This window comes from Hypanus sabinus, chromosome 1, assembly GCF_030144855.1.
Source record: "Hypanus sabinus isolate sHypSab1 chromosome 1, sHypSab1.hap1, whole genome shotgun sequence".
NCBI lineage: Eukaryota > Metazoa > Chordata > Chondrichthyes > Myliobatiformes > Dasyatidae > Hypanus > Hypanus sabinus.
Window position 1 is genome coordinate 214,327,564 of NC_082706.1, and position 14,984 is coordinate 214,342,547.

General features: G+C 40.9%; 1 protein-coding gene across 2 annotated transcripts in view; it reads left to right on the forward strand.

Moving 5' to 3' along the window:
• kbtbd2 (kelch repeat and BTB (POZ) domain containing 2) overlaps positions 1-14,984 on the forward strand; it is a 109,059-nt gene that overhangs the window by 66,565 nt on the left and 27,510 nt on the right. For both annotated transcript variants that reach the window (XM_059985402.1, XM_059985394.1), the window contains one exon: positions 3,816-3,981. In XM_059985402.1, the coding sequence (XP_059841385.1) occupies positions 3,816-3,981 (166 nt within the window). The remainder of the gene's footprint in view (positions 1-3,815; positions 3,982-14,984) is intronic.

Consider the following 14,984-nt stretch of genomic DNA (forward strand, 5'->3'; position numbering starts at 1 on the left):
AAACCCGGAAGTGCTGTTCCAGCACTTGTTCAAGCGTGTACAGACTTTTTTCTTGTTATTATTCCCTAAATAATGCAGTATAACAATCATTTTACATAGCATTTACATTGTATTAGGTATAAGTAATCTAGAGATGATTTAAAGTGTACAGGAGGATGTGCGTGGGTTATCGTGGATCGGAATCGAAAAAAATCGGAAGTTCTCTTACTAAGTAAGTTGGACAGGTACATCTGATATTTAGCGTCAGTTAGTCAAATGTTTGTCTTGGTATATAGTATATATTTTACCTTTCTATGCATACAAAACACTTAGGAACTGATTAACTAATTAACACTTAAACTAATTTGCAAGGGGGATGGAACCCCCGATAGAGCAGTGAAAAAACTGCATGGAGTAAAGCCAGATCTAAAATATAGAGAGGCTTTGAGGAAAGAGAAGCAGAATAAAGTGTGTAAAGATAGTAAGGTAAAAGGGCTAAAGTGTGTGTACTACAATGCAAAAAGCATCAGGAACAAAGGTGATGAACTGAGAGCTTGGATACATACATGGAATTATGATGTAGTGGCCATTACAAAGACTTGACTGGCACTGGGGAAGGAATGGATTCTCAATATTCCTGGATTTCAGTGCTTTAAAAGGGATAGAGAGGAGGAAAAAGGGGAAGAGGGGTGGCATTACTGATCAGGAATACTATTACAGCTACAGAAAGGGTGGGTAATGTAGCAGGATCCTCTTTTGAGTCAGTATGGGTGGAAGTCAGGAACAGAAAGGGAGCAGTTACTCTACTGGGGGTATTCTATAGGCCCCCTGGTAGCAGCAGAGATACCAAGGAGCAGATTGGGAGGCAGATTTTGGAAAAAAAAATAACAGGGTTGTTATCATGGGTGACTTTAACTTCCCTAATATTGATTGGCACCTGATTAGTTCCAAGGGTTTAGATGGGGCAAAAGAGTTTGTTAAGTGTGTCCAGGATGGATTCCTGTCACAGTACGTTGACAGGCCGACTAGGGGGAATGCCATACTAGATCCAGTATTAGGTAACGAACCGGGTCAGGTCACAGATCTGTCAGTGGATGAGCATCTGGGGGGGGGGGGGGGGATAGTGATCACTGCTCCCTGGCCTTTTGCATTATCATGGAAAAGGACAGAATCAGAGAGGACAGGAAAATTTTTTATTGGGAAAGGGCAAATTATGAGGCTATAAGGCTAGAACTTGTGGGTGTGAATTGGGATGATGTTTTTGCAGGGAAATGTACTATGGATATGTGGTGGATGTTAGGGATAAATTTGTACCAGTGAGGAAGATAAAGAATGGTAGGGTGAAGGAACCATGGGTGACAAGTGAAGTGGAAAATCTAGTCAGGTGGAAGAAGGCAGCATACATGAGGTTTAGGAAGCAAGGATCAGATGGGTCATTGAGGAATATAGGGTAGCAAGAAAGGAGCTTAAGAAGGGGCTGAGAAGTGCAAGAAGGGGCATGAGAAGGCCTTGGCGAGTAGGGTAAAGGAAAACCCCAAGGCATTCTTCAATCATGTGAAGAACAAAAGGTTGACAGGAGTGAAGATAGGACCGATTAGAGATAAGGATGCGAAGATGTGCCTGGAGGCTGTGGACGTGAGCGAGGTCCTCAATTAATACTTCTCTTTGGTATTCACCAAGCAGAGGGAACTTCATAACAGTGAGGACAATATGAGTGAGGTTGATGTTCTGGAGCATGTTGATATTAAGGGAGAGGAGGTGTTGTAGATAGTGTAGAGGATTGTCGAAGATTGCAAAGAGACATTGATAGGATTGAGAAGTGGCAGATGGAGGTCAACCCAGAGATGTGTGAGGTGGTACATTTTAGAAGGACAAACTCCAAGGCAAAGTACAAAGTAAATGGCAGGATACTTGGTAGTGTGGAGGAGCAGGGAGATCTGGGGGTACATGTCCACAGATCCCTGAAAGTTGCCTCGCAAGTAGATAGGGTAGTTAAGAAAGCTTATGGGGTGTTAGCTTTCCTAAGTCAAGGGATAGAGTTTAAGAGACGCGACGTAATGATGCAGCTCTATAAAACTCTGGTTAGGCCACACTTGGGGTACTGTGTCCAGTTCTGGTCGCCTTTAAGGTAAGGGGAGGGAAGTTCAAGGGGGATATTAGAAGAAGGTTTTTCATTCAGAGAGTGGTTGGTGTGTGGAATGCACTGCCTGAGTCAGTGGTGGAGGCAGATACACTACTGAAGTTTAAGAGACTACTAGATAGGTATATGGAGGAAGTTAAGGTGGGGGATTATATGGGAGGTAGGGTTTGAGTTTCGGCACAGAATTGTGGGTTGAAGGGCCTGTAATGTGCTGTACTATTCTGTGTTCTATGTTCTGTGTATGTTTCAGCGCCGGGCTCGGGAATGGAAGTTCTTGGGACTCGGGACAGATCGCTCCCGAGTGCGCTCTCCACTGTGCTGGGTTGATGTGGAGGATCAAAAACCCAAAAACCAATAATTAAACCACTGCGTTGCATAGTAATAATTGTAGTTTTCATCGGGGCAGGGCCTTTCTCATTTTATCCTTTAAAGTTGTTCCGGTCGTTGACCGACGTAGCTTAACGCTTTTCCAATGACTGATGGCATTTCACCTCTTCCTGATCGGTTTATTATTTCCGCTTTATTTTCAATCATGTTCATGATTATTTTCGCGAACAGAAGCACTGCAGATTCAGATCTCTACTGCTGGGTCCTAATGTCCACCGCATTGAGATAGGTTGAATAAGGGACTTTAGCATCTGTGAATTTTGGTATCCGCGAGGGGTCCCAGAACCAATCCCCTGTGGATAAGGAGGGCCGACTGTAATGGTAAGACTTGGCAGTGCGGAGGATCGGGGGATCATAGGACACTCAAAGCAGCTGTGCAGGTTGACTCTGTGGTTAAGAAGGCATACAGTGCATTGGCCTTAATCAACCATGGGATTGAGTTTGAGCCAAGAGGTAATGTTGCAGCTATATAGGACCCTGGTCAGACCCCACTTGAAGTACTGTGCTCAGTTCTGGTTGCCTCATTACGGGAAGGATGTGGAAGCCATAGAAAGGGCGCAGAGGAGATTTACAAGGATGTTGCCTGGATTGGGGAGCATGTCTTTTGAGAATAGGTTGAGTGAACTTGGCCTTTTTTCCTTGGAGCGACGGAGGATGAGAGGTGACCTAATAGAGCTGTATAAGATGATGACAGGTATTGAATCAGAGGCTTTTCCCCAGGGCTGAAATGGCTAGCATGAGAGGGCACAGTTTTAAGGTGCTTGGAAGTAGGTACAGAGATGTCAGGGCCGAAGTTTTTTTACTCAGAGTGGTGAGTGCGTGGAATGGGCTGCTGGCGACGGTGGTGGAGGCGGATACGATGGGGTCTTTTAAGAGACTCCTTGTCAGGTACATGGAGCTCAGAACAATAGAGGGCTATGGGTAACCCTAGGTAATTTCTAAGGTAAGGACATGTTCGGCACAGCTTTGTGGGCCAAAGGGCCTGTATTGTGTTGTAGGTTTTCTGTGTTTTTATGTTTCTATTTCATCTTTTAACTTCTAATGATCCTTTTAGTTGTTCTCTGTAGGTTTTTTTAAAGTTTCCAATTGTCCATTTTCCCACTAATATTTGCTTTGTGGTATGCTTTCTCTTGTTTTTACATTAGCTAATATGCACCATTTTGTGATAAAATAGCAATGCAGGGGAGCACTAAGACTTAATGCAAAAGGATGGAATTTGGAACAAAATATAAGTGAAAATACTGTTAGATCAACAATTGCTATCTTCATAATGTTTCAAGTTAGTGAAATGTTTTGGATGTTTCTTCAGGGCCATGTTTATGAGTGGATTAAGTGAAAGCAAACAGACACATGTTCATTTGCAAAATGTCCATGCACCGACACTTGAGATAATCATTGGATATGCATACACGGGTAACCTGATAATAAATGACAGCACTGTGGAGCAGCTCTATGAGACGTCATCTTTTCTGCAGGTAAGTATATTTCCTTATTCTTTCTCCTTGTTTGCGAGTTTTCTTTCTCTTTTCCAATATTTTTATTGATTTCTTACAAAAAAGAATACAAGGTACAGGAGGATAGATACCATAACAACTACAATACATTTGAATTACACTTAGTCCCATTACCCCATATTCATGTAAATTAAATTGAATTGTAATATTGAAAAGTAGTAATTTTATTTTACACAAAAAATCAAAACCCGCAAGTTTTTTAAAGTGTGTTTAAAATGTTTCTACTGGGTTCAATTCATCTCTGGTTTCCCCAACAGAGTATAAAGTAACATACTGAACATAAAGAACATTGCATTTGAGAATAAAAGCTTGCTTTCCCCAAATTTGGCCTTTGTCACCTGTGCCCCATGCATGGAAGGCAGAGAGGAATGCCCTTTTTAAACTTGTGGAAAGTATTTTATAGTGCTGGTGTTAGGACTACCATATTTTTAATGTTTTACTAACTCAGTCTACATTACCTGATCTCAAATTTACAGATATAGGCCACAATAGTAAAGTGGACAGGTATACAAAAGGTGTGAAATTTACACAACATGAAATGACTCATTTCATTTATGAAGAATGTGAAGAAATTATATAAAATGGAACAGTTTTAGAGCAGCACAGGAATGGGCCCTCAAGTCTAAGTGCTACTATGGTGCCAATTTAAATTTCCCATGAGTGATGTGGATCACATGCTGGCAGATGTTAATCTGGCTGTCCAAATGTCTCTGCTTCTTCCAACTCCCCCAGCAGCACAGTCATCTAGCACTCAAATCTTCTTAAACCATTCACTTTTCACTTCACAGCTATGCCATCTCGTATTTGACTTTTTCCATCCCAGAAAAAGGCTGCCTCTCTGTCCATACTTCTCAAATTTATCTACTTGAATCGGGTTGCCTCTTTTCCTCTGGCACACCACAGAAAACAGTCCACCCTCTCCTTATAGCTAATCTAGTCAGCTAACTGGTAATGGAATAGTTAGAAAGAAGGAGCCATGTAAAAGCTATGAAATGCATATTTCAGTGTCAGTAAAAGTGGAAAACACTGCAAATGTTATAGATTGCTAATCCAGAGTAGATATGGCAATACAAAAAGTGAGTATCTGAAAGAGCTGAATGTGAAGTCCTGCAGTCTAGGGCATGGTCACATGAGTAACTTGATTGCTCTTCTCAAGTTTACAGTGGGCCATGATGGAACATTGCAGGAGGCCACAGGTCAGACAGGGATTGGTATTAAAGTGACAGGCAGCTAGAAGTTGTGGGAACTCCCGTGGATTGTACCTGGGTGCACTACAAAGTTATTAGCCAGTTTTCTGGCACATTTCCAATCCACACAAAAGCAAGATACTCAAAGTTGACTCAGGAAGTTGACTTAAATTCAATATAATTATGGAGAAGGATAGGACTGGACCCAGGGTAGAGATTTTTGATTGGAGAAAGGCTAACTTTGAGGAGATGCAAAAGGATTTAGAAGGAGTGGATTGGGACAATTTGTTTTATGGGAAGCATGTAATAGAGAAATGGAGGCCATTTAAAGGTGAAATTTTGAGGGTACAGAATCTTTATGTTCCTGTTAGATTGAAAGGAAAGGTTAAACGTTTGAGAGAGCCATGGTTTTCAAGGGATATTGGAAACTTGGTTCGGAAAAAGAGGGAGATCTACAATAAATATAGGCAACATGGAGTAAATGAGGTGCTTGAGGAATATAAAGAATGTAAAAAGAATCTTAAGAAAAAAATTAGAAAAGCTAAAAGAAGATACAAGCTTGCTTTGGCAAGTAAGGTGAAAATAAATCCAAAGTGTTTCTACACTTATATTAATAGCAAGAGGATAGTGAGGGATAAAATTGGTCCCTTCAAGAATCAAAGTGACAGCTATGTGCAGAGCCAAAAGAGATGAGGGATATTTTGAAAAATTTATTTTCTTCGGTATTCACTAAGGAGAAGGATATTCAATTGTGTAAGGTAAGGGAAACAAGTAGGGTAGCTATGGAAATTATAATGATTAAAGAAGAGGAAGTACTGGCACTTGTAAAGAATATAAAAGTGGATAAATCTCTGGGTCCTGACAGGATATTCCCTAGGACCTTGAGAGAAGTTAGTGTAGAAATAGCAGGGGCTCTGACAGAAATATTTCAAATGTCATTAGAGACAGGGATGATGCTGGAGGATTAACGTATTGCTCATTTGATTCCATTGTTTGAAAAGGGTTCTAAGAGTAAACCTAGCAATTATCGGCCTGTAAGTTGGACGTCAGTGGTGGGTAAATTAATGGAAAGTATTCTTAGAGATGGTATATATCATTATCTGGATAGACAGAGTCTGATTAAGAACAGTCAACATGGATTTGTGAGTGGAAGGTCATGTTTGACAAATCTTACTGAATTTTTTAAAGAGGTTACTAGGAAAGTTGATGAGGGTAAAGCAGTGGATGTTGTCTATATGGACTTCAGTAAGGCATTTGACAAGGTTCCACACAGAAGGTTAGTTAGGAAGGTTCAATCATTAGGTATTAATATTGAAGTAGTAAAATGGATTCAACAGTGGCTGGATGGGAGATGCCAGAGAGTAGTGGTGGATAACTGTTTGTCAGGTTGGAGGCTGGTGACTAGTGGTGTGCCTCAGGGATCTCTACTGTGTCCAATGTTGTTTGTCATTTACATTAATGATCTGGATGATGGGGTGGTAAATTGGATTTGTAATTATGCAGATTATACTAAGATAGGTGGCGTTCTGGATAATGAAGTAGGTTTTCAAAGTTTGCAGAGATTTAGGCCAGTTAGAAGAGTGGGCTGAAAGATGGCAGATGGAGTTTAATGCTGATAAGTGTGAGGCGCTACATTTTGGTAGGACTAATCAAAATCAAAATGGTAGGGCATTGAGGAATGCAGTAGAACAGATTGATCTAGGAATAATGGTGCATAGTTCCCTGAAGGTGGAATCTCATGTGGATAGGGTGGTGAAGAAAGCTTTTGGTATGCTGGCCTTTATAAATCAGAGCATTGAGTATAGGAGTTGGGATGTAATGTTAAAATTGTACAAGGCATTGGTAAATTTGGAGTATTGTGTACAGTTCTGGTCACTGAATTATAGGAAAGATGTCAACAAAATAGAGAGAGTACAGAGGAGATTTACTAGAATGTTACCTGGGTTTCAGCACCTAAGTTACAGAGAAAGGTTGAACAAGTTAGGTCTTTATTCTTTGGAGCGTAGAAGGTTGAGGGGGGACTTGACAGAAGTATTTAAAATAATGAGGGGGATGGATAGAGTTGACATGGATAGGCTTTTTCCATTGAGAGTAGGAGAGATTCAAACAAAAGGACATGAGTTGAGAGTTAAGGGGCAAAAGTTTAGGGGTAACATGAGGGGGAATTTCTTTACTCAGAGAGTGGTAGCTGTGTGGAATGAGCTTCCAGTAGAAGTGGTAGCGGCAGGTTCAATTTTGTCATTTCAAAAAAAATTGGATAGGTATATGGATAGGAAAGGAATGGAGGGTTATGGGCTGAGTGTAGGTAGGTGGGACTAGGTGACCTAAATTCAATATAATTATTGGAGAAGGATAGGACTGGACCCAGGGTAGAGATTTTTGATTGGAGAAAGGCTAACTTTGAGGAGATGCGAAAGGATTTAGAAGGAGTGGATTGGGACAATTTGTTTTATGGGAAGCATGTAATAGAGAAATGGAGGCCATTTAAAGGTGAAATTTTGAGGGTACAGAATCTTTGTGTTCCTGTTAGGTTGAAAGGAAAGGTTAAAAGTTTGAGAGAGCCATGGTTTTCTAGGGATATTGGAAACTTTGTTCGGAAAAAGAGAGAGATCTGCAATAAATATAGGCAGCATGGAGTAAATGAGGTGCTCGAGGAATATAAAGTATGTAAAAATAATCTTAAGTAAGAAATTAGAAAAGCTAAAAGAAGATATGAGGTTGCTTTGGCAAGTAAGGTGAAAATAAATCCAAAGGATTTCTACAGTTATAATATTAGCAAAAGGATAGTGCGGGATAAAATTGGTCCTGTAGAGAATCAGAGTGGACAGTTATGTGTGGAGCCAAAAGAGATGGGGGAGATTTTGAACAATTTCTTTTCTTCGGTATTCACTAAGGAGAAGGACATTGTATTGTGTAAGGTAAGGGAAACAAGCAGGGAAGTAATGGAAACTATGATGATTAAAGAGGAGGAAGTGCTGGTGCTTTTAAGGAATATGAAAGTGGATAAATCTCCGGGTCCTGACAGGATATTCCCTAGGACCTTCAGGGAAGTTAGTGTAGAAATAGCAGGGGCTCTGACAGAAATATTTCAAATGTCATTAGAAACAGGGATGGTGCTGGAGGATTGGCATATTGCTAATGTTCTTCCATTGTTTTAAAAGGGTTCTAGGAGTAAACCGAGCAATTATCGGCCTGTAAGTTTGATATCAGTGATGGGTAAATTAATGGAAGGTATTCTTAGAGATGGTATATTTAATTATCTGGATAGAGAGGGTCTGATTAGGAACAGTCAACATGGATTTGTGCGTGGAAGGTCATGTTTGACAAATCTTATTGAATTTTTTGAAGAGGTTACTAGGAAAGTTGATGAGGGTAAAGCAGTGGATGTTGTCTATATGGACTTCAGTAAGGCCTTTGACAAGTTTCCGCACGGAAGGTTAGTTAGGAAGGTTCAATCGTTAGGTTTTAATATTGAAGTAATAAAATGGATTCAACAGTGGCTGGATGGGAGATGCCAGAGAGTAGTGGTGGACAACTGTTTGTCAGGTTGGAGGCCGGAGACTAGTGGTGTGCCTCAGGGATCTGTATTGGGTCCAATGTTGCTTGTCATTTACATTAATGATCTGGATGATGGGGTGGTAAATTGGATTAGTAAGTATGCAGATGATACTAAGGTTGGTGACGTTGTGGATAATGAAGTAAGTTTTCAAAGCTTGCAGAGAGATTTAGGCCATTTAGAAGAGTGGGCTGAACGATGGCAAATGGAGTTTAATGCTGATAAGTGTGATTTGCTACATTTTGGTAGGAATAATCCAAATAAGACATACATGGTAAATAGTAGGGCATTGAAGAATGCAGTAGAACAGAGTGATCTAGGAATAATGGTGTATAATTCCCTGAAGGTGGAATATCATGTGGATAGGGTGGTGAAGAAAGCTTTTGGTATGCTAGCTTTTATAAATCAGAGCATTGAGTATAGGAGTTGGGATGTAATGTTAAAATTGTACAAGGTATTGGTAAGGCCAAATTTGGAGTATTGTGTACAGTTCTGGTCACCGAATTATAGGAAAGATGTCAACAAAATAGAGAGAGTACGGAGAAGATTTACTAGAGTGTTACCTGGGTTTCAGCACCTAAGTTACAGAGAAAGGTTGAACAAGTTGGGTCTTTATTCTTTGGAGCATAGAAGGTTGAGGGGGGACTTGATAGAGGTATTTAAAATTATTAGGGTGATAGATAGAGTTGACGTTAATAGGCTTTTTCCATTGCGAGTAAGGGAGATTCAAACAAGAGGACATGAGTTGAGAGGGGACAAAAGTTTAAGGGTAACATGAGGGGGAATTTCTTTATTCAGAGAGTCGTAACTGTGTGGAATGAGCTTCCAGTGAAGTGATAGAGGTAGGTTCGATATTGCCATTTAAAATAACATTGGATAGGTATATGGACAGGAAAGGAATGGGGAGTTATGGGCTGCGTGCAGGTTGGTGGGACTAGGTGAGAGTAAGCGTTCGGCACGGACTAGAAGGGCCGAGATGGCCTGTTGCCATGCTGTAATTGTTAGATGGTTATATGGAAAGGAGATAAGACCATAAGACCTTTTGGCCCATCGAGTCTGCTTTGCCATTTCATCATGTCTGATCCATTTCCCCTTTCACATCCAATTTCCTACCTTCTCCCTGTATCCCTTCATGCCTAAGTAATCAAGAATTGATCAACCTCTACCTTAAGTATACTCAGTGACTTGGTCTCCTTAGCCACCTGTGTCAACAAATTCCACAGATACACCACAATCTGGTTAAAGAAATAACTCCTCCTCTCCGTTCTAAAAGGACATCCCCTCTATTCTGAAGCTGTGTCCTCTGGTCCTAGATTCTCCCATCATCAGAAACATCCTTTCCGCATCCACTCTCATCAAGACCATACAAAGTTTGATAGGTTTTAATTAGGTCATCCTTCATTCTTCTGAACTCCAGTGAATACAGGCCCAGAGCCATTAAATGCTCATCACATGACAAGCTGTTCAATTCTGGAATCATTTTCCTGAACCTCCTTTGAACCCTTTCCAATGCCAGCATATCCTTTCAAATATAAGGGGCCCAAAATGGCTCGCGAGGCGTCACCAGTGCTTTATCAAGCCTTACATCCCTCCTTTTATATTCTAATTCTCTTGAAATTAATGTTAACATTGCATTTCCCTTCCTTTCCACAGACTCAACCTGCAAATTAACCTTTAGGGAAACCTATACAAGAACTCCCAAGTCCCTTTGCGCCTCAGATTTTTGAGTTTTCTCTACATTTATAGAATAATCTACCCTTTTATTTCTTCTACCAAATTGCATGACTGTACACTTTTCAGCACTGTATTCCATCTTCCAATTCTTTGCCTATTTTTCTAATCTAAGTCCTTTTGTAGCTTCCCTATCTCCTCAGAACTACCTTCCCCTCTACCTATCATTGCATTGTCCACAAACTTTACAACAAAGCCATTAATTCTGTAATCCAAGTCTTTGACATATAACGTAAAAATAAGTGGGTCCATCACTGACCCCTGTGAAATACCACTACTCGTCACCAGTAGCCAACCAAAAAAAGGTCTTTTTATTCCCACTCTTGGCCACTTGCCAAACAGCAACTGCTCTATCCATGGTAGGATCTTTCCTGTAATACTATGGGCTCTTAAATGTTAAGCAGCTTCATGTGGCACCCAACACAACATCCACCGATTCTCCTTTGTCTATCCTAGTTGTTAATTCTTCAAAGAATTCCAACATGTTTGTCAGGCTAGATTTTCCCTTGAGCAATTCATGTTAACTGATATGCCTCCAAGTACCCTGAGACTTCATCCTTAATATCCTTCACAGGGGAAGTCAAAGCTATTGTAAAAGCAAAAGAAAGGGCATACAACGAAGCAAAGTGAGTGGGAAGATAGAGGATTGGGAAGTTTTTAAAACCTACAAAGAGCAAATAAAAAATCATTAGAAGGGAAAAGATGAATTATGAAAGCAAACTAGCAAATAATATCAGTGTTTTGTAAAATTTTTTCAAGTATGTTAAAAATAAAAGAAAAATGAGAGTGGATATAGGACTGCTAGAAAATTAGACAGGAAAAATAATAATGGAGGACAGGGAGATGGCTGATATAACCATATAACAATTACAGCACGGAAACAGGCCATCTCGGCCCTTCTAGTTCGTGCCAAACGCTTACTCTCACCTAGTCCAATGGCCCGCACTCAGCCCATAACCCTCGATTCCTTTCCTGCCCATATACCTATCCAATTTTACTTTAAATAACAATACCGAACCTGCCTCTACCACTTCTACTGGAAGCTCCTTTGACACAGCTACCACTCTCTGAATAAAGAAATTCCCCCTCATATTACCTTTAAACTTTTGCCCCCTAACTCTCAACTCATGTCCTCTCATTTCAATCTCCCCCACTCAATGGAAAAAGTCTATCCAAATCAACTCTATCTATCACCCTAATAATTTTAAATACCTCTATCAAGTCCCCCCTCAACCTTCTACGCTCCAAAGAATAAAGACCTATTTTGTTCACCCTTTCCCTGTAACTTAGGTGCTGAAACCCAGGTAACATTCTAGTACATCTTCTCTGTACTCTCTCTATTTTGTTGACATCTTTCCTATAATTTGGTGACCAGAACTGTATACAGTACTCCAAATTTGGCCTTACTTTTTTTTACAATTTTAACATTACATCTCAACTTCTGTACTCAATGCTCTGGTTTATAAAGGCCAGCGTTCCAAAAGCCTTCTTCACCACCCTATCCACATGAAACTCCACCTTCAGGGAACTATGCACTGTTGTTCCTAGATCTCTCTGTTCCACTGCATTCCTCAATGCCCTACCATTTACCCTGTATGTTCTATTTGGATTATTCCTGCCAAAATGTAGAACCTCACACTTACCAGCATTAAACTCCATCTGCCATCTTTCAGCCCACTTTTCTGACTGGTCTAAATCTCTCTGCAAGCTTTGAAAACCTACTTCATTATCCACAACGCCACCTACCTTAATATCATCTGCATACTTACTAATCCAGTTTACCACCCTATCATCCAGATCACTAATGTAAATGACAAACAACATTGGACTCAGTACAGATCCCTGAGGCACACCACTAGTCTCCGGCCTCTAACCTGACAAACAGTTGTCCACCACTACTCTCTGGCATCTCCCATCCAGCCACTGTTGAATCCATTTTACTACTTCAATATTAAAACCTAACGATTGAACCTTCCTAACTAACCTTCCGTGCGGAAACTTGTCAAAGGCCTTACTGAAGTCCATATAGACAACATCCACTGCTTTACCCTCATCAACTTTCCTGGTAACCTCTTCAAAAAATTCAATAAGATTTGTCAAACATGTCCTTCCACGCACAAATCCATGCTGACTGTTCCTAATCAGACCCTGTCTATCCCGATAATTATATATACCCTCTCTAAGAATACTTTCCATTAATTTACCCACCACTGACGTCAAACTGACAGGCATAACTATAATTGCTAGGTTTACTCTTAGAACCCTTTTTAAACAATGGAACCACATGAGCAATATGCCAATCCTGCGGCCCCATCCCCGTTTCTAATGACATTTGAAATATTTCTGTCAGAGCCCCTGCTATTTCTACACTAACTTCCCTCAAGATCCTAGGGAACATCCAGTCAGGATCCGGAGATTTATCCACTTTTATATTACTTAAAAGCACCAATACTTCCTCCTGTTTAGTCGTCATAGTTTCCATAACTTCCCTACTTGTTTCCCTAACCTTATACAATTCAATATCCTTCTCTTTAGTGAATACCGAAGAAAAGAAATTGTTCAAAATCTCCCCCATCTCTTTTGGCTCCAGACATAGCTGTCCACTCTGATTCTCTAAGGAACCAATTTTATCCCTCACTATCCTTTTGCTGTTAATATAACTGTAGAAACCCTTTGGATCTATTTTCACCTTACTTGCCAAAGCAACCTCGTATCTTAGCTTTTCTAATTTCTTTCGTAAGATTCTTTTTACATTCTTTTTTATTCCTCGAGCATCTTATTTACTCCATGCTGCCTATATTGATTGTAGATATCTCTCTTCACTGTCTTCTTTTTCTTCCTTCTCCCATACATCTGTTCCTACACTCTGGTTCCCCTTCCCCCCTCATATCTAGTTTAAATCCACTGGAGCCTCTCTAGCAAACCTACCTGCAATAATATTTGACCCCCTCCAGTTTAGATGTAAACTGTCCCGCCGGAACAGGACCCACCTTCCCTAGAAAATTGCCCAATTATCTATAAATCTGAAGCCCTCCCTCCTGCACCATGTCTTCAGCCAATTGTTGGTCTGCACTATCTTATTATTTGTAAACCCACCTGCATGTGGCACTGGTAGCAATCCTGAGACTGCTATCCTGGAGGTCCTGTCCTTTAACTTGGCACCTAACTCCCTAAACCCACCTTTCTGGACCTCCTCACTCTTCCTACCCACGTCATTGGTCCCTACATGAACCATGACATCTGGCTGCTCACCCTCCCTCTTGAGAATACTGAGAATTCGATCCAAGATATCACGGACCCTGGCACCAGGGAGGTAATAGACCATTTGGGATTTTCGATCTCTTCCACAGAACCTCCTATCTGTCCCCCTAACTATCGAATCCCCTATCACTACTGCTCTCCCCTTTTCCCTCCTTCCCTTCTGAGCAGAGGGTCCATTCTCGGTGCCAGAGACACAACCACTGCAACTTGTCCCTGGTAGGTCGTCCCCACCAACAATATCCAAAACGGTATACTTATTGTTGATGGGAACAGCCACATTCATGATGAACTGAATGAATATTTTGCATATGTCTTCACTGTGGAAGACACTAGCAGTACGCTGATTTTGAATTGAATTAACTTTATTTCTTACATTCTGCTCAATAATGAGTAAAATCTTTACATTACATCTCAGTCTACATGTACAATCATGGTAAATTATAATAAATAGAACAGTCGATGTAATAGAAAATACACAAATCAGCGTGAGTTATATCAGTTTGATGGCCTGGTGGAAGAAGCTGTCCTGGAGCCTGTTGGTTCTGGCTTTTATGCTGAGGTACCATTTCCCGGATGGTAGTGACTGGAATAGATTGTGGTTGGGGTGAGTCAGGTCCCCAATAGTCCTATGGGCCCTTTTTACACGCCTGTCCTTGTAAATGTCCTGAATCATGGGAAGTTCACAACTGCAGATGCGATGGGCTGTATGCACCACTCTCTGCAGAGTCCTACAATTAAGGGAGGTACAGTTCCCATACCAGGCAGTGATGCAGTGAGTTAGGATGCTCTCAACTGTGCTCCTCTAGAAAGTTTTTAGGATTTGGGGGCCTACACCAAACTTCCTAAGTAGTCTGAGGTAAAAGAGGTGCTGTTGTGCCTTTTTCAACACACAGCTGGTGTGTACAGACCATGTGAGGTCCTTGGTGATGTGGATGCCGAGGAACTTAAAGCTGTTTACTCTCTCGACCCCAGATCCATTGTTGTCAATAGGGGTTAGTCCGTCTCCATTCCTCCTGTAATCCACAGCCAGCTCCTTTGTTTTTGTGACTTTGAGAGAGGGGTTGTTTTCTTGACACTACTGTGCCAGATAGATGACTTCTTCCCTGTAGGCCACCTCGTTATTGTTTGAGATAAGGCCAATCAATATAGTGTCCTTGGCAAATTTAATTAGCAGGTTGGAGCTCTGGGTGGCAATACAGTCATGGGTATACAGGGAATAAAGAACGGGA